At 33.4% G+C, this 20,549-nt stretch overlaps 1 protein-coding gene across 1 annotated transcript in view; it reads left to right on the forward strand.

The window, feature by feature from the left end:
• LOC308652313 (phospholipid-transporting ATPase ABCA3-like) overlaps window positions 1-20,549 on the forward strand; it is a gene marked incomplete at both ends in the record, with an annotated part of 136,600 nt that overhangs the window by 109,100 nt on the left and 6,951 nt on the right. Inside the window, 8 exons of the mRNA XM_081300060.1 lie at window positions 154-313; window positions 1,410-1,581; window positions 3,931-4,177; window positions 4,308-4,425; window positions 5,183-5,399; window positions 12,641-12,819; window positions 19,191-19,316; window positions 19,533-19,727. Of these exons, the coding sequence (XP_081156186.1) occupies window positions 154-313; window positions 1,410-1,581; window positions 3,931-4,177; window positions 4,308-4,425; window positions 5,183-5,399; window positions 12,641-12,819; window positions 19,191-19,316; window positions 19,533-19,727 (1,414 nt within the window). The remainder of the gene's footprint in view (window positions 1-153; window positions 314-1,409; window positions 1,582-3,930; window positions 4,178-4,307; window positions 4,426-5,182; window positions 5,400-12,640; window positions 12,820-19,190; window positions 19,317-19,532; window positions 19,728-20,549) is intronic.

Raw genomic sequence — 20,549 nt, forward strand, 5'->3', positions numbered from 1 at the left:
AGAACTGTAGTGCATTCCACTGTCATGTATTAAAATAAATAAAATCAATAAAACAAAACAAGAAAAGAGGGAAAAAAGGCATTGGGAGAGATTCCAGATTCAAACCACAATAAGATGAAAATTAATATCTTTGTTTTTTTTTCTTTTATGTAGGGTTGGTCACATGGAAGTTTCAGAAAGTCATATCCAAGCTAAACAGTCTTTCCCCCAGAAAAGCAAAATCTCCATCATGAGCCAGAATAAGAATATATCAAGTAATGTTGAGAGAGCACATTCTTCCACCCTGAATGAAATTATTATGTTTAATACTGGGGTAAGAACTTTACTAAGAAAACTAGTGTATATTTGTTTGGGACATAAGAGGTATATTTTGTTTTAATACTTGTACCAAAGTATGGAGTTTTCAGCCATACAAGAACCAACCAGAGCTGTCTGCATGATAACCTAATTAGCAAGGGTAGTGGAATGCTGAAGTAATAGGTTCTAGAAAAATATATTGTATGTTTACTTTTACTATCATTATTACTTAATTCTTTTGGGGTTCTTTTTAGATTTTTTTTCCAAATAGGTAATTCAAAAATTTATTAGTTCATTGAAGCTAGAGTAAGAGTGTAATAGTGAGCATTATTTTTTAATAGCTAACCCTATACAACTATTTCAAGTTTTGCAGAGGGCTTTGTCACAAGGTAGGAAACCATTCCTCAATCAGTACAATCCTCAGTATGGGTCTTTTGAGTTGCCAAAGATTTCTTTCATTGCCTTTCTAATTTGTCTTTTCCTTCTATGAAACATGCTCATTTTCATGGTATCAGAAATCTGAGAAAAATCATCCTGTTGAGATCTTAAGTGTTACAGTAAGACATTTAACCTTAAGCATTTTCTTGACTATCTTGTAGCAGAAGTCAGCAAACTCAATGTAAAGAAATAATAAATGTTGAAGGCCTTATGGGCATTGTAGTCAGAGTAATTATAACAACTATGATAATACAGGAATAAATGGGCATAGCTTGTGTTCCAATAAAAGGTTTACAAAAACAGCCCATAATTCGTTGTCCTCAGCCTTATACAAACAAAAGATTGATCATATTATTGTGTACTATAATATTATGCTTAGGTTCTTTTTCAAATGTTTATACAAACTTTATATATTTCTACTGTCATGGTATTTATGATATAAAACTGTTTTGTCATAAATTTTCTAAGCATCAATCTTAGTGAACTTCAATATTAATGATCTGGTTAGGTCTATGACTACTGTAATATTATGTCTATATTTTCTTTAGATATCCCTCTACTGTCAGCAGTTCCATGCCATGTTCATGAAAAAGTTGATATTCAGTTGGCGCAACTGGAAGATAACGTTGATACAGATTCTGGGACTTGTAGTTTCCACATTTGTTTTCTTTCAGTCCAATTACCTTGTGCATCATGATGAAATGGCCAGGCAAATGGATTTGGATCAATATGGTCAAACCATTGTGCCTTTTTATATTTCTGGAAGTTCTAATTTGACTACAAGTCTGTTAGAACATCTTGAGAGTATGCTAAAATCTAAAAATCACAAACTTAAGGAAGTATCAGGTAAGACCTGTTAAGAAAAATAAATTCTCTTAGATGATCTGCTGTATCACTTCCAAAGAAGAATCTTAACTGTAATATTTGACTACTTCCTCCATTCTTTTCTTGCTAGTCACTAATATCATAAAAGCAATTTAACTTTACAAATGCCCTCTTGAAGGCTACTGGTCTTGAAAAAATTGTTAGTGAATGCACTTTGGCTGTGGGCTGTCTACAGGCATTTGTTGTTCATTTCTAATAAAAAAGTAAAAGATGTCAAAGTACATATATACATATGTATACATATGTGTACTTTTCCATATGTGTATGTATATGAGAGAAAGAGACTGTTAGTAGTAGACTTGACTTTAACTTGATCTACCTTGCATCTACAAACTCACCCCTTACCGTGTCATGTTATCCCTCTGAACATAAAGACTCCTTTCTTTCAAATGTAAGTGTTTCCTCCTAAATATTATATTTTTCTTTAAGTGCTATTTGATGGACAGTGCTCCTTTAGGTTAACAAACAGCCTGCAGGTTAGTCAGCCTATTTTGTGTTTTTTTTTCTCTCTCTTTCAGTTTTTTCCCTTTGTAAACTATAGTGATATTTGTACAGATATTATTATTGAAACATTGGGAGTAACAATTTGATAAACTTGACTTTGAGCAAATACAATAACATTTAAGAATATTAAAATATTTTGAGTCTAATAATTATTATATCAAGCTATCAATTTTCCTTTTTTCACAAGTGGGAAATTTCAGTTCCAAATCAATGAAAATATTTGAGTAGTGTGAATATCATTATCAAATGTTCATCATCTCTAGCAAAAATAAAAGAGATTTATATCTAAATATTTAATTTTTTGGATGAATGTAAATGCTATAATATTTTTAAGTTAATGTATGTACACTTATTCTATTATAATGAAATACATTTTATTCTTACTTATTTATGCTGTTACCCTGATGATTAGTTGATATTAGTTGTAGAAAAATGTGCAATAAAAATAAAAATATATTCAGGTGAAAATATATTGAAAATGTTCTCTAAAGTAAAGGATTTCATCTCACTCCAGTCAGAATAGCAGCTATTAAGAATACAAGCAACAATAAGTATTGGCAAGGCTGTAGGGGAAAAGGTACTCTCAGGCATTGCTAGTGGGACTACAAATTGGTGCAGACAATCTGGAAAGCAGTATGGAGATTCCTCAGAAAACATGGAATGGAGCAACCATTTGACCCAGATATCCCACTCCTTGGATTGTACCCAATGGACTTAAAATCAGCATATTGCAGTGACATGGCCACATCAATTTTTGTAACAGCACAATTCACAATAGCTAAATTGTGGAAGCAACCTAGATGCCCTTCAATAAATGAACGGATAAAGAAACTGTGGTATATATACATAATGGAATATTACTCAGCATTAAAAGAGAATAAAATTATGGCATTTGCAGGTAAATGGGTGGAGTTGGAGAATGTCATACTAAACAAAGTAAGTCAATCCCAAAAAACCAGGGGCCAAACGTTTTCTCTGATAAGTGGATGCTAATCCATAATGGGGAGGGGTATGGGGTAAGTGGAGGAATTTTGGATGAGGCAAAGGGGAGGGGAGGAGGGGATATGGGGGTAGGAAAGATGGTGGAATGAGATGGATATCATTACCCCAGGTACATGTATGATTGCACAAATGGTGTGACTCTATTTCATGTACAACCAGAGAAGTGAAAAATTCTTCTCTATTTGTATACAATGAATCAAAGAGCTTTCTACTGTCTTGTATAACTGATTAGAACTAATAAAAATAAAATAAAATAAGAATTAGTCTGTTTCTTTCTTACTGTTAGAGTATAAGCCTTTTAAGCCCCATCAAGAGCCTGAAGATTTATCAAGGTACTTTCATCATTTATAAAACTATAAGGTTCTCAAAGGGAAAAAAATGTTGAACTCACCACAGTGTATTTTCATTCTTCTAAGGGTCTTGATTATTCTTTTAGATCTCTAATGCCCTCAAAAAATGATTTTAAAAATTGTTTTATTCAGTTTTCCTGTTTTTTCAGAGGAAGGATTTGTCAGCTGAACGGTAAAGTTATAAAATGAAGTATTTAAAATCAGTTTAAGACAGAAAAATTGAGAGTCTATACCATGTTGCATGTGTTTTCTCAGTGAAGTAGTAGTTTAGGTTATAGGCTATGAAGTAATAGCTTGAAATTTAATGATGGAATAAAATGTTTAAAGATAACAGCAAATGTTTGCAATAATTATTATGAGAAAATTTTAAAGTTATGAGAAAATTATTTGTTGTTCTTCTTGACATATTTTAAGTGTTGTGAATGCACTAACCAATGTTGTTTCCTTATCCTAGGTAATCTTCTGGATTACTTGATGGAAAATAAAGAGTGTAATAGTTTATGCATTATTGCATTTTCCGTGGAAGTGAAGACAGATGAAACAGTATTTACTGTTTTTTTCAACAATGAAGCATACCATTCACCATCCCTGTCCCTGGCAGTGTTAGACAACATTCTTTTCATGTCACTCTCTGGTGCTAATGCTTCCTTAACAGTCTTCAATAAACCTCAGCCACGCCCTGACAATAAAGTCATTGAAGGGTATGTTTTTATTTTCATTGGAATTGACTCTTAAACTTTAAAATACATTTACATGATAAAAATAGTTGTTGATAGAAATCTGTATTTCCTGCTTTGTTGATTTTCTGCTACACTTTTATTCCTTCTGTAGGACTATAAATGGACAAGAGGTGTTTTTGGATATGCAGCTGGGCATAGCTCTTTTAATCAGTAGCTTTTCCCTCCTGACAGTGACTGAAAGAATCAGTAAGGCCAAGCACATCCAGTTTGTGAGTGGGGTCTCTGTCATTGTGTACTGGTTTTCTGCTCTAGTGTGTGATTTCATCATCTTCTTATTTTCCTGTTTTTTATTATTGGTGAGTAGGGTTTATTTTCCTTCCATACCACACGGAACATTCCTATCCTAATGGTTTCATAAATCTAGATCTTCCAATAAACTATCTGTGTTCAATATCTTATAAAACATTGCAAAATTTCATGGTAGATGTCATTAGAAAGAAAATAACTCCTGTATCCTTCATTAGCAGAAAATAATTTTTCTTTGCAGTAGCACAAAGACCAAAAAACCAAAGGCTGAATGTACTTGCTGATTTGTGGATGCTAACCCAAAACAAGGGAGATTGGGGAAGGCAATAATAGAAATTCATTGGATTAGACAAAGGGAAATAAAAAGAAGTGAGAGTGAAGGGAAGTGGGGAAAGACAGTAGAATTAATTGGATATCACTTTCCTAGTCTTGTATTTGAATATATGACCAGAGTAACTCTGCATCATGTACAACTACAGGAGTGGGATCCCAAATAGAATAAGCTATATATTCTATGTACATATAATATGTATGTGTAATTTGCCAAAATAAATTCTACTGTCATATATAACTAAAAATAAGAAAAAAAGGAAGATTGACTAAATAAGTACTACCATGCTAAATAAAGGCAAGCTTTGCTCTTTCCTTCTTTGAATATTTTGACCTGATTTCCTTTTTTACTTGCTCTTTACCTTTGCCTTTGTCCCCTCTATATTTCAGGGAGTGTTCAAATACTGCAAAGTTGATATTTATGTCATGGATTACCACTTACTGGAAACAATGCTCATACTCACACTGTATGGCTGGTCTGCCATTCCCCTCATGTACCTGATGAGCTTCCTGTTTTCTAGAAGTTCTTCTGCCTATATCAAACTTATTCTGTTCAACTTCGTCTCGGGCACTTTTACTGTCTTCATAGATGGAATATTAAGAGACGGTAAGAAAGGACTTCACAAATTTTCCCCTTCCCCAGAACACAGCAGTCAATAAATGAGCAATTGATTTACAGATACATAAGGACGTTAGTAGACAATTAAGTTCTAGGTTTTTTTAAAAATCCTGCACTTAATGTAAGTCTATAATAATCTTATTAGGAGTGCCTGTGATATTTCAAGCATTGTGCCTCATTTAGTATCCTCATATTGAAGTAATGGTTTTGAAACTGAGCTGCAGGTCCTTGGATATGATGCCTCCTCTCTATCCCCAACTCAGTAGCTCTAGCACATGACTTAAATAATCTGTTTTGGGAGATTTTAGGTGTATTAGTCCCTGAAACTCATTTTCAAGAAAGAAAGAAAGAGAGAGAAAGAGAGAAAAAGAAAGAAAGAAAGAAAAAAAGAAAGAAAGAAAGAAGAAAGAAAGATAAAGAAAGAAAATCTTTTCTTCTTATAGAGGCCAGTTTTCAGAAAGTTAGAAGAAATTATATCTCAAATATATTAGAGTATTACTATCTTTAAAAATATTATCTCTTGATATTGTGGTATTTAGGAGTGAGGGATGAATTGAGAAGAATCTTGAGTTTGGGGGGAAGACCTACAATTCAATTCAGGGAATGTTCTATGGTGTGACACTTCCTCATTAATTCAATGAAAAGGCACAAGAATCTGAACAAGAGAATAATAATTTTCAGAAAGATAAAAAATTGTGTATTCACCTGACATACATATACACTTATTTATATATATAATATATAGCTATATAACTATAACTATAAATATATATATATATATATATATATAGCTATATAACTATAACTATAAATATATATATATATATATATATATATATATATATATATATATACACATACATACATACATGCCAGTCTTTCTTCCTTCCTTTCCTAGTTTCTGCAGGATTCTTAAATTTGTATTTCCTCACTTGCCTGCTCTGATCATGAGATTTGCATATATACTTTGGCTTAATTTCCTTATAAATATGAACTTGAACTAGGTCATACTGTCCATACCAACCTGTTTTTGCAGAGTTCCACAGGCACAGGCTTCCCATCTCATTTCCCTAACCCTTTGCTTGTTACAAAAAAAATTCCCTGTATTAATGACAGTCTTGGAAATATGAAAAGTAAACAAACACAACCCAAAACAATTATAAATAGAGTCTTGGAAAAATGAAAAGATTTAATAACATAGAAAAATTCAGGGACAAAGTTACATTTAGATAGGAGGAATAAGTTCTAGGGTTACATTACACAGCAAGGTGACTATAGCTCATAATAATGCATATTTGTAAATACCTAAAATAGAAGATTTTAAATCTCTTACCAAAAAAAAATTTGAGGTGATGGATATGATAATCATTCTGATTTGATCATTCCACAATGTATATACATGTCAAAACTTTACATTTAATATATATAATTATTATTGGTCAATTTGAAATTAAGCTAAAAATTAAAAAAATAGTCCAAAGTATCAGAATATTATACACAGTGTAAGTGAGAATTGGTGGATTAAAGATGAATACGAAAGGGACTAGAGCTAGGGCTCAGTGGTAGTGCATTTGCCTGGCATGTGTGAGGCACTGGGTTCGATTCTCAGCACCACATATAAACAAATAAAATAAAAGTCTATCAACAACTAAAACAAAATTTTTTTAAAGATGAATACAAAAGAAATACACTTAAAATGTCCCATGAGATAAAAATATAAAAATATGAGAAAAATATAAAATCCATGGAAGACAGAGAGAGAAGTTCCAATAGAGTTCAGAAAGTAATAACAGAACACAAAGATGTAGTGTTAAAAAAGACACTGGCTAAGATTGTACACAGTTGTTTACAAACAAATCTTCAGTGGCAAAAGGCAACTCATTGGATACAATATCATACGACTTCAGAACATCAAGGTTAAAGAGAAGACTTCTGAGGCAGCCAGAGAAAAAAGTTGAATAGGCATGTTTAAATATTCAATGTAACCACAAAGGAATATTTTTTAAAGTTTAACTTTAAAACATAAATGACCAATGCAGAAGAAAAAATAATTTAAAAAACTAAATCACATCTAAACTACAAAGAATGGATAAAAATAAAGTAGAAAAATATGAATAAATAAATAAATAATATGATAATAACAACCTACAAAATTAATAAAGTCAAATAAAAGCAAAACATGCTCATTAAATAAATGGCAAGACTGCCATTCTGGACTTCCCCAACCCCCACGTTGGCAACAAGCCCCCAGCTTCATGCTACTTATGGGAGGCACAGTAAAAAAATAAAGATATAGAAAGTAAAAGAATGGCAAGCACTATGCTACAAAAATACTCATAAAAATAAAACTCAAGTGATTTATCAATAGAAGAAATATTTAGAATTGAAAAATAATATAATTATGCTATAGCTAAAGTAAGAAATTGTATAGCCTTAACTAATCGATAAATTTTAAAAGTTGGGAAAAACACCCAGCATTGCATATTCAAAGAAAGAATGGTGAACATTAAAAAATAGGGAGTTAGCAAGGATGGTGGAATGTGATGGTCATCATTATCCAAAGTACATATATGAAGACATGAATTGGTGTGAACATACTTTATATACAATGAGACATATGAAAAATTGTGCTGTATATGTGTAATAAGAATTATAATACATTCTGCTGTCATTTATTTTTTTAAAAATCAATTAAAAATTTTTTTAAAAAATAAATATTAACCAAATAGAAAGTGAATATATATAGCTGGCCAGGGTGTTGTACACCTGTAATCCCAGGGACTAAGGAGGCTGAAGCAGGCAGATCACAAGTTCCAGACCATCCTCAGCAACTTAAAGAGACCCTGTCTCAAGACAAAATAAAGGGGTCTGAGGTATGGTTTAGTGGCAGAGGGCCTCTGAATTCAATCCCCAGAACTGCTCCCCAACACACACACACACACACACACACACACACACACAACTCTGATTTGACCATTCCACAATGTGAATATACAATAGAGAGTACTAACTAAGCCAGACTAACAAAACTGTTACACTTTTATAAAGATGCAGTTTACTAATTTAAGAAGAATTAGAAAATTTGAATTGTACTACAAGCATTCAAGTGACCAATGGTTCAAATTTATGTCCATAAAGAAAACAAAAGCCTAGATGGCCATACTTCACCAAAAAAAATCAGAATTCTGTAATTATCAGCAAAACCTCTTATCACCAAGTATAAACTATTTAAAAAACTTATTAGGAAGTAATTACTGTTCTTCAAAGATAATCTGGTTTTTAATTTCCTGAGTTTGGTTGGATCATTACTGGGGGATTTTTTATCTTAGGGATAGTTTATTTTCTATTATGTAACCTACTTTTATCATAATTTTAGGAACATCAACTAACTTGTCTAATGGCACCAGAAAATTCATACGTAATTCATTTCTGCTCTTTCCCAATTATAACCTTGGGAAATGCATTAGTGACTATACTGTTATCTACCATATGAAGATACTGTGCACCCAAAAAAAGAATATTCACAAATTCTTAAATTGTAGTAAAGAAAGTAAGTATCTTGAGGATCTGTATAAATATCTATGAAATTAACCTCGGGTTCAGACCACAAAACATGTATAAACCTGTTGTTCATTCAAGGAGAGAGGACACATGTTTGGTACATGTGTCATTTTTCAAGCCAAGGAAAACTTCTAAAATATAGTAAAACTTCAAAAGCATATCAAGGTAATTTTAAAATAATTATCAGGTAGAGAATAAGAGCTACTAATAATCAACCATCTATTAGTATAACTTTTTTAAATATTTATTTTTTAGTTGTAGTTGTGTAAAGGTCGGGCGAGCGTTGGAGGAAGAGACCACCAAGAGACTGTCTCATGCAACAGCAAAGGGTTTATTGGGGGTCCAGAATGCTGGGGCTCAGAGCTCACTTGAATAGAGCAGAGAGCCCCGGGAACAGCTTAAGCAGAGCTTATATACTTTCCTTGGAGAGGACAGGGACTTCACATACAGCATAGCCAATCATTGCACGGTTTCTGGGAGGGGTTGTTTTCATAGAGCAACCAGATGGTCAGGGGAGATTTCAACATACATTTAGTGGGCATTTCCGGGAGTTGTTTTCAACTTCTACATGAGTTTCAGGTTCCAGGAAAACAGAACTTAATTCTTACATTCTTAACCTTTTCAGTTGGACACAATACCTTTATTTTATTTATTTATTTTTATATGGTGCTGAGGATTGAACATAGGGCCTTGCCTGTGCTAGGTGACACTCTACTACTGAGCCACAACCCCAGCCTAGTATCACTTTTTGAAATATCAGTTTTTAATTTAGTGCTGATATAGAGAATACAGCTCAGAGTTCATTTTTGCATGTTGTATTTGCTAAATTATTTTATTTTAATAATTTAATGTAGATTACTTTAATTAATGTATTCAAAGCATATACACATACAAATAGTGTATTTCTTTTCCAATCCATATTATAGATGTTTCTTGTTCTTGATTTACTGCTTTGTCAGACAGATACTGAAAGAATGAACAAGGCTCATCATCAGAGAAAATGCCTGTTTATTGAGGAACAGCTCTGCATATTTATAGAGCCAGGGGTGGTTTGACAGTTATGACAGTTTAACAGTTTAATGGTTTGACAGTTGGTACGGGGATGTTTTCTGATTGGTGGGTAAGGATCATGTGAGCCAGCAGGGCTAGTCTGATTGGTGGGTATGGATCATGTGAGCCAGCAGGGCTCACCATTGGATGGCTCTCTTGGGGGATGGGGAAGTTAGTCTTTGGAGCCAGGGTGACTCCCAACAGATACAATAGTTAAATTGAATCAAAGTGACAACAGACCTCCATTTTCATTCCAATATCAGAGTTAACATTGTAATATTTTAGCATTAAGTATGATGTTTATTATAGAAACTTTATAAATTTAAGGAGTTCCTTTTTTTTCCATGTTTGGTTTTTTAAATCACGAAAAAGTGTACAACTTTATCAGATACTTGTTACTGCTTGTATTGAAGTGAGTGAATGATTTTTCTTCTTTGCTCTGTTGAATTACATATATATTCTATTGAATTACATAGTGAATTACTTAGCCTGAATTTGTAATGGCAAATAATTATTAGTCATATGATAAACTGAATAAACCAAACAGTGTTATGATGTATAAATTGTTATACATCAGACTGCTTGCTACTATTAGTAAGGATTCTTACATCTATGTCCATAAAAAAATTACATAGATGTAATTTCAGGTAGATTTGTTTTGTTTTGTAAAATATTTATAAAGTTATGGAATAAAAAATATTTAAGAAGTTTTTATTTGGTCAAAAATTTTGTGGAATGTTCATTGCAGCTCAATTTACAATAGCTAAGCTATGAAACCAACACAGGTGCCCTACAATAGATGAATGGATAAAGAAAATGTGGTATAAATACACAATGGAATGTAACTCTGCCATAAAGAAGAATGAAATTATGGCATTTGCTGGTAAATGGATGGAATTGAAGGCAATCATGCTAAGTAAAATAAGGCAATCCCCAAAACCAAAACCTGAATGTTGTCTCTGATATATGGATTCTAACTCACAATGGGGAGACAGGGTTTGTTCTTGGAGGCTTACTGAATTGGATGGGGGGAACAGAGGGAAAGGTGGGGGGTGGGAATGGGAAAGAGAATAAATTAGACATAACTTTCTTATGTTCATATATGAATACACAACCAGCATAACTGTACATTATGTACAACCTCAAAATGGAAGTTATTCGCCATGTATGTAAGATATGTCAAAACACATTCTAGTATCATGTGTAACTAAAAAGAACAAATTAAAAAATTTTAAATTTTGTGGAGGAGGATTGGTGTTATTTTTGTTAAATGATGGAATTCACTTGTGGAAATTGTGTATGGAGATTGTTTTTGGGGAAGGTTTTTAAACTATCGATTGATCTAAGAATAAAGATAGAATTATTGAGTATTTTATGAGGCAAAAGTTTTGGTAGGATCATTCATTACATCTAAATTTTCAAATTAATTGGAGTAAATTTGTTCAAAACATCTTAGAACATTTTTAACATCTGTATTATTGATAGTGATATCCCCATTTTAATGCATAATATTCCTGAATTTTGCCACTTGCCTTTTTTCTTGAGCAATCTTAACAGAAGTTTGTCAGTTTTATTAGTCTTTTCCAAAAAAGAAAGTTTTCAGCTTTGTTAGTTCTTTTTATTGTGTGTTTGTTTTCTAATTTATTTAGTTATATTAGTTTTCATTTTCTTCTACATTTTACACTTGGGAGATCAGTTTTCTAATATCATAAGATGGGTTCCTACATCATTTATTGTCCATGTGGTTTGGTATATCAATATTTTTTCCTGATTAGATACTCTGAATGTCTAGCATCTGTGATTTGATGTTTCATTAGTTTGAGAAAAAGTTTCATTCATGGGAAGAGAAAACATCCAAGGGAAAAAAATGAAAAAGTTTGAAAAGCAATTATTGGCCCTTGGAACCTTGATCTTATCTACGAAGCAGGAAACAAATAAGTTAAGGATACTGCAGAACAAAGAGCCTGTTATTGAATCAGAAAACAGTTATCTACTCCTCTACCACCTCCACTATCTCCACCATCTCCACCACCTCTCAATTACACACTTCAGAAAAACAGACATTTATAAAGAAACTGCATTTCATTTTACCAATAAAATAGCTTTCATAATCTGTCTTTGTTCCAAATATATCATCATCAAAACATAGAATTCCATGAAAACTCACAATTCAAAAACCAAGGAGGCAGCTAGTTTTCAAGAAAAACTAGTATAAGAATACAAAAAAAAGATTAAAAACAAAACATATAACAAAATCATTTTTTAAGAACCATAGAGGCAACTTACAAATATGCCAGTTTAAAGGTATGGGAGCTAATATGGCAAAATGTTAACAACATTGATACTAGTTAGATGGAGTACTGTTTATTATTGTTTGAATTTCATTTTACATTTGAGAATTTTAGAGATGATAACATAAGGAGAAACAGATTCTCGTAGACAACATAGATTATGATACTGTTCTTTATAAAGTTCAAGGATAATCGCTTCTTACACTCTAAATACTTTGTCTTAGTTTAGCCTAGTACTTCATTTTATCCTGTATTTCTTCTTCTTTGTTGTTCTCTTCGTCTGTTCATGGTGTCAGTATGATTAGCATTCTCTCTCACTATTCCCAGATACTGAGAAGAATATTTATTCTTTGGAAGAGCATACAATTGGAAAGCATTTGATTATAATGAGTATTGCTGGCTGTCTTTTTATTCTCTTCATTTTCCTTTGTGATAACACTTTGTGGAAATTGAGAACATTTCTCAATAAACATGTTTACTTTGCTATCTACAAGAAATATAAGAAGGTGAGTGCTTAAGATGAACTCTAGGAACATTGAAAATTAGGTCCTCAAAATTATGTGTTGATATGTGACTACCAGTTACCAGACTCAGTCGCCAAATAAAAGAAAAACTCATCTGCATGAATATAAATATATAACATTACTGAGGTAAAATTATCTCTAACAAAGTGAATTCTCTTTGATGATCATTTCAAGGGACTAAAGTTTATCTTTATGAATTTTCTGTATTGCTGACTATTTTCTCTTTCATTGATGTTTTGATTATAATTTCCTTTATATTTCTCATCTCTTAGAAGCCTTAATTCACAGCTTTTAGGTTTCTCCTCATTTCTAAATAAGTATTGAAAACTAATCATTCCCTAAAAGCACTACTCTAGCTATGCCCTTAAATTCTGATGTATTATTTTTATTTTTTAATTGAAAAAAATTATATGTATATTTAAATGTATAGCTTGATGGTTTGATATACATGGTGGAATGGTTTAGTTAAGCTTGTTAATATATTCAATATCTCATATATTTATCTTTTCTTGTGGTGAGAACATTTCAAATCTACTCCTCTAAGTATATTCTTTCTTAAGTTGATTTTAATTGAAAAATAATAATTGTGTGTTTTAAGGGATACAGTGTAATGTTTTGATATGTTTACAGTGGAATGATTAATTCAAGCTAAAGCATTTAAGATATACGTTTTTAGTAATTTTGAAATATATAATAGTCAACATTCAGTGTGTGATAAGAAACAAAGCTTATTGCTCACATCTAACTGAACCTTTGCTCAGCTTTTCTTACCCCACAAGCCTCTGATAGCCATCGTTGTGCTCTTTACTTCTATGAGTTTAATGCTTTTAGAATCCACATATAAATGAGGTCATGCCATATTTGGCTTTTCATATCTGACTTATTTCACTTGACATAATATCCTCTAGGTTCATCTATGTTGTTCCAAATGACAGGATGTCCTTTTTTAAAGGCTAAATATCATTTCATTATGTATTTAAGCACATTTTGCTAATCATACATCTTTTGATGAATACTTAGGTTGATTCAATATTTTGGCTATTGTGAATAGTGCTATCATGGACATGAGAGTGTAGATATTTACAAGGTGATGATTTCATTTTCCTGGGATATATACCCAAAAGAGGGATTGCTTGGTCATATGGCAGTTCTATTTTAAACTTCCATACTATTTTCCATAATGGCTGTGTTACCAGAGTCTTAGATCAGAGGCCCAATTCAGGGGGTCCCAAAAAATCAGGTCTGGGCACTCACCCCATAAACCAAATGGAAAAAGTAATGGTGACAAGAGGGAAAGGAATTTTTTAGTAGGTACAGCTATACAAGGAAGACAAAAGTGACCAGCATTTCTGGGATACTAGTGTGAGCATCCACATTACATAGAGAGGGGGAACAGAAATATAGAGTCAAGTAGTCTTGCCCAAGCTGATCATGATCTCAGGACTGGTCAGGTAGGACCTTGTTGGTGATAAGAAAGTTGCTGTTTCCTGGGGGATAGTTTCAGCTCATCACTAGATGTATATCTATCGGACTTGCTTCTGGAATTCAAGGTAACTCAGAGCAAAGGAGACAAATGCAAAATGAAGATGCCACTTTTTCCCCTGTTTTCCATTACCCATTGGACATTTGCAGGTTCAAATGAAGAGTCAATGTTTTTAGCAAAGCAACCTACCTCTAAGTCTTTGTTATACCTGTACTTATTTATATTCCCACCAACAGCATACAGGGTTCCCTTCACAACATTTCCAACACTTGCTATAGGTTGTGTTTTTTATGATAGATATTGTGTATGGGTCAGGAGTTATCTCGTGGTTTTCTTCATTTTGTAAATTAGTGAATTATAGTTATGCATAATATAGCATTCATTTTGACATAATTCTTGCAACTTTGGAATATAATTTGCTTCAATAAGATCTCTAATAATTTCCTTTTTCTCCTGTCCTCCCTTCCCACGTTCATTTTACTTTACTGGTCTTCCTTCTATTTGCTTATAGTTTTTTTTTAAATTAGTGCTTTATAGGTAAACATAAAGGTGAAATTCACTGTGATATACTCTTACATGCACATAAGATTTGGTCAATTTCATTCCACCATTCTTCCCTTTTCCCTTCCCTCCTCTCTCCCTTTCAATCCCTCTCCTTTGCTCCTTTCCATTTTGTTGTTTCCTCTACTGTGCAGACCTTTTTTGTTTAATATAGTCCTGTTAGTTTTTTTTTTTTTTTGCTTTTGTAGCCTGATTTTTTGATGTAATATTTTTATGTAATCATTTTTTTATAAAATGCTGTTATCCTATTGGGCCTCTCTAGTTAGTTTTAGATGATTTTCTCTTATTGATCCCAGGATTTTCTCCTTATCTTTGACTTTCAGCATTTTTACTGATATGTTTTTATATGGATATCTTTGTGTTTATCTCAGTTGGTTTTCCTTAAGCTCCGTGAATATATAATATTTTTCATTATATTTAGAAGTTTCCAGCTAGTACTTTTTTGAATATTTGCTAGTTTATTGTTTAGCAACCAGCTCAAATATTTTAGTAAACTCTGGTTCCCTTGCGGTGTGAAGCCTGTGATAGTCCTCAGAGGGTGTGAGCCTAGGCATGAGCACAAACACCCTGAAATGGCAGTGAGGTTTTTAGGGCTCTTTTTGACTATGTCTTTCATGACCACACCCAGCTGTTGAACTCCACTAATTGCTGACTGAATTAGGTATGGTTTTCAACAATGCACTAGGGCATGATTTTCCAAGTACTGATCCAATTTACTGATCATCTTTGGAGAAGTAGTTAAGGTCAATGAATAAATTTCATTGCTATCCCAAGAGGATTCTTTATATATCCTCTCTGGTAAAATAGCTAGCCTGAGCTTTAATTTTTTTTGCTTTAAATTTTTTAAATTTTATTTATTTATTTTTATTTTAATTAGGTATATATGACAGCAGAATGTATTTTGATTCATACATGTACCTAGGATAATATGTCCACCATCTTTCCTACCCCCATGCACCCTCCCTCCTCTCCCACCTCTTTGCCCAATCAAAGTTTCTCCATTTTCCCCATGTCTCCCACCTCCCTGTTATGTGTCAGTTTCCACTTATCAGAGAAAACTTTTGGCCTTTAGTTTTTGGGGATTGGCTTACTTTGCTTAGCATGATATTCTCCAGCTCCATCCATTTAACTGAAAATGCCATAATTTTATTCTCTTTTAATGCTGAGTAATATTCCATTATGTATATATGCCACATTTTTTATCCATTCATCTATTGAAGGACATCAAAGTTACTTCACAATTTAGTCATTGTAAATTGAGCCGCTATAAACATTGATGTGGCTGCATTACTATAGTATGCTGATTTTAAGTCCTTTGGGTATAGACTGAAGAGTAGGATAGCTGGGTCAAATGGTGGTTCCATTCCAAGTTTTCTAAGGAATCTCCATAATGCTTTCCAGATTAGTTGCACCAATTTGCAGTCACATCAGCAATGTATGAGTGTATATTTTCCCTCACATCCTCACCAACACTTATTGTTGTCTGTATTCTTGATAACTGCCATTCTGAAGGGAGTGAGATGAAATCTTGGAGTAATTTTGATTTGCATTTCTCTAATTATTAGAAATGTTGAACAGTTTTTCCAATATTTGTTGATTTAATGTATATCTTCTTCTGAGAAGTATCTGTTCAGTTCCTTAGCCCATTTATTGATTGGGTTGTTTGTATTTTTGGTGTTGTTTTTTGAGTTCTTTATATATCCTGGAGATTAGTGTGTGTGTGGCAAAAATTTGCTCCCAAAATGTAGGCTTTCTGTTCACCTCATTGATTGTTCAGTTTGCTTAGGAGCAGTTTTTTAGATTGAATCCATCCCATTTATTAAGTCTTGATTTTATTTCTTGTGCTTTAGGAATCTTGTTAAGGAAGACAGGGCCTATTCCAAAATGATGAAGATTTGTGCCTACTTTTTCCTCTATTAGGTGCAGGGTCTCTGGACTAATTCCTAGGTCCTTGATCCACTTTGAGTTGAGTTTTTTGCATGGTGAGAGATAGGGGCTTATTTTCATTTTGCTGCACATGTATTTCCATTTCTCCCAGCACCATTTGTTGAAGAGGCTATCTTTTCTCCAGTGCATGTTTTTGGCACCTTTGTCTAGTATGATATAACTGTATTTATATGGTTTTGTCCCTGTGTCTTCTATTCTGTAGCATTTGTCTACATGTCTATTTTGGTGCCAATAGCATGCCATTTTTGTTACTATAGCTTTGTAGTATAATTTAAGTTCTGGTATTATGATGCCTCCTGCTTCACTCTTCTGGCTAAGGATTGCTTTGACTATTCCAAATGAATTTATGATTGTTTTTTAAATTTCTATAAGGAATGAAATTGTCATTTTTATTGGAATCGCATTGAATCTGTATAGCACTTTGGGTAGTATGGCCAAATTTATTTATTTTTTTAATGTGGTACTGAGTATCAAACCCAATACCTCACCCATGTGAGGCAAGTACTCTACCACTGAACCCCAGCCCCCATGCTTTAGATTTTATCTCTTTTAGTCATTGTAAATTGAGCCACTATAAACATTGATGTAGCTGCTTTCCACATCAATGTTTATAGCAGCTCAATTTACAAGCATTGTAATTGCTTAATTGCTTTCCACCAAAATCTCCATTACTGATCAGAGCATCCTTAGGTTGTAACTTTCCCATGATGTTTCAAATAAAGTAAATTACACTGGATAGATCAAAGGAATTCTGTTTGACAGCCTAACTCTCTTCACTAGGCAAAATTGGTGGTTCAGATATGGGACAGTAATACAATGGGACTTCAGTATTCCTACCAACTTAATAGGTTTTCTTGAATATATTTTTCTCCATTTACATTACAGTACATCCTTAGATCATTTCAAAAAACTTTAAGTGATCATATTTTAAAATAATTTTCAGCAGTTTCACTGGAGCACAAATTCAGAGATCTCTAATATTGCCATTCTGAAAGTCTCAAATATTTTCTATGTGAAGTGTTACTGACTGTTTCTCTCTCATGTTTAGATTGTTCTTAGCTATAGCTTCAGTTTTTCATGAGGTGTCTTATTTGGGAAAAATAACAATAAGCTATGCATTCCTGACATCTTAAACTGAAAAGAGCAATAGTCAATTTGTTCTGAAATGATTGGACAAAGCACTTTTGAAAATTATGCCAAATTTCTTTTCTAACATCTTGGTATTTGTTTTTTTTTTCAGAGGCTACTTGGTCTAATCAAGAGCATTTATATCTGTAACATTTATCTAAAAATATCATCCACTGGGTCCAAATAGGCCTTGCTGATGTTTTTTTAGTTCCCATTCCTTTTTACTTTTGGCAAGTTTATTTATGATTACAAATGCATTACTTTAACTTTCCCAACTCTCTTGAGATGGCTTCTTTTGTAAGGATCCATGTGATAAAATCATTTCTCTGAATGCTTTGAATTCTATATTTCAGAGATTTTAAAGTATACATAGTAGCATGTTAATTTACACTTTGGGGGAGATACAGGAGATTTAACCAAGGTGACACTTAACTATGCCACATCTGCAGCCCTTAAGATTTTTTAATTTTGAGATAGGGTCTCACTAAGTTGCTTAGAGCCTCATTAATTTACTGAGGCTGACCTCAAACTTGCAACCATCCTCTTGCCTCAGCCTCCCAAGTTTCTGGAATTATAGACATGTACCACAACACCTGGCCAATTCACACTTTTTCTACCATGTGAATAACTTTTCCCTCTATGGTCCCCACCTTCATTTCATAACTTAGTTAAGTTGTTGATGAGATTCAGGAAGTTTCTTGGAAATTAATCAAACCTTTTTAGAGCATCACATGACTAAATCAACCAGGGTCACTCCAGGTGAATTTTGGCTGACTAAATAAAGACTCAGTCACAGAAAGTAACTTTTTGGGTTCAGGGACCAGTCCTCAGCCACAGCTCCCAGAAGGGGACAAGACAGGCAAGAAAGAGAGTGAGGAACAAGTTCTGAACCATTTTATTGGAGAGAAGCCATTCAAAAGAGGCAAGGAGTCAGGTTTTAGGTGGTTGAGTCTAGTATCGTGATAACTTGTGGGTCAGGAGGTTGACTGACATCTTGGAAGGCCATGCTCATTTCTCATGTACTGTGTGGGGATCAAAGGCAGAGCAAGAGAAAGGGACACATACATGCACAGCCCAGACAGAGCAGTCTACTTTGTGTCCTCAGAATGCTCACAGCTCCCAGACACAGCCATGGCTGGCTTGCCACACCTTCTATTTTAAAATCTTTAATAGTATCTCTTGGTTTAGATTTCATGAAGCCATTCAGTTTATGATTCTTGTCTTAAAAATATAGGATATAATTTCCAAGGAATTATCTGGAGAATCTCCAGATAAAGATGTAGAAGATGAGAGAAAGAGAATTCTGGAGCATTCTAAAGAGTTGATGAATTCCCCAGTGCTTATTAAGGAACTCACAAAGGTAAATCATTCAACAGCCAAAATATTCTGTCTTCATAGCTCCCTGAGAGCATGCCATTGGTGTCAAGGACTCGCTGTGGTTCTTCAGCATCTATGTGTATTCTACCAAGATAGTTCTCAGGAAACTGTCTGAGGTAGTGGCCCATAGGTCTAAGGTATTTATTGCATTTGACCTATAAATATTATTTACTAAACTGTATTTTCTGATTTTTTTAAGATATACTTTACATATCCAGTAATTCTGGCTGTGAAAAATATTTCCCTGGAAGTCCAAAGGCAGGAGTGCTTTGGATTACTTGGATATAATGGAGCAGGTAAAACAAGTACATTCCAAATTTTGACTGGAGAGCAGAGTCCTACCTCTGGGGATGTGTTTATTGATGGCTTTAGCATCACCAAAAATATCCTAAAGGTAAGATTATATTACAGTATAAGATGACTTATGGGTGCAGGTTAACAGGCAGATGGCTAGGGATAATAGATGACAATCCTGGTGGATATTGTATTGAATTCTGAAAAGAGAAAATTTTGAAGAGAGAATGAAGCAATTAGAGCATAACTTACAAGAGTGTCTTTTATGTCTTTGAAATTATTGGAATAAAAGGCAAAATTCTCTCAACAGTGCATCTAACATATGCCAAACAAGGTATGGTAAGGGTAGAGAGACTGGGCAGAAGAAGATTTTCTGCAATTCAGTTGCAGCTAAGCCCTTGATCAATATTACTAAGGGCTCTGAAGCACTATGTCACTTTTCAGTGTGATGGCAAACCAAAGCAGGGTCTATCTTTTAGATACTATCTAAATACAAATACTACCCTTTGTATTCCTGTATCAGCTAGTCATTGGCTAAACATGCCATCTAGAAGAGGGCTCATCACTTTGGGAAAAAGCTAAGTGTGGTAAGAATTTCAAGAAGAAGAAAGTGGTCAAATTTCAAATGCTAGGAAATCTGAGAAAAGCCTGAATAGTGTTCTAAATTATTGAATATAGAGCATTTCATCAATGAGGGTGTCGAGAACAATCCAAATTTCTTTTCTAACATCTTGGTATCTGTTTTTTCAGAGGCTACTTGGTCTAATCAAGAGATTCATATCTGTAACATTTATCTAAAAAGATCCATTGGGTCCAAACAAGTCACTCCTCTACATCCCAAGCCCCCCATCAGGTCTTTTTACAGGGAACATTTCAGTTTATTGTTTCTTTTTCCTTTGGGTGGGTCATATTTTCTGTTTCT

The sequence above is a fragment of the Spermophilus citellus genome (genome assembly GCF_964194105.1).
Source record: "Spermophilus citellus genome assembly, chromosome: 6".
NCBI classification, from domain to species: domain Eukaryota; kingdom Metazoa; phylum Chordata; class Mammalia; order Rodentia; family Sciuridae; genus Spermophilus; species Spermophilus citellus.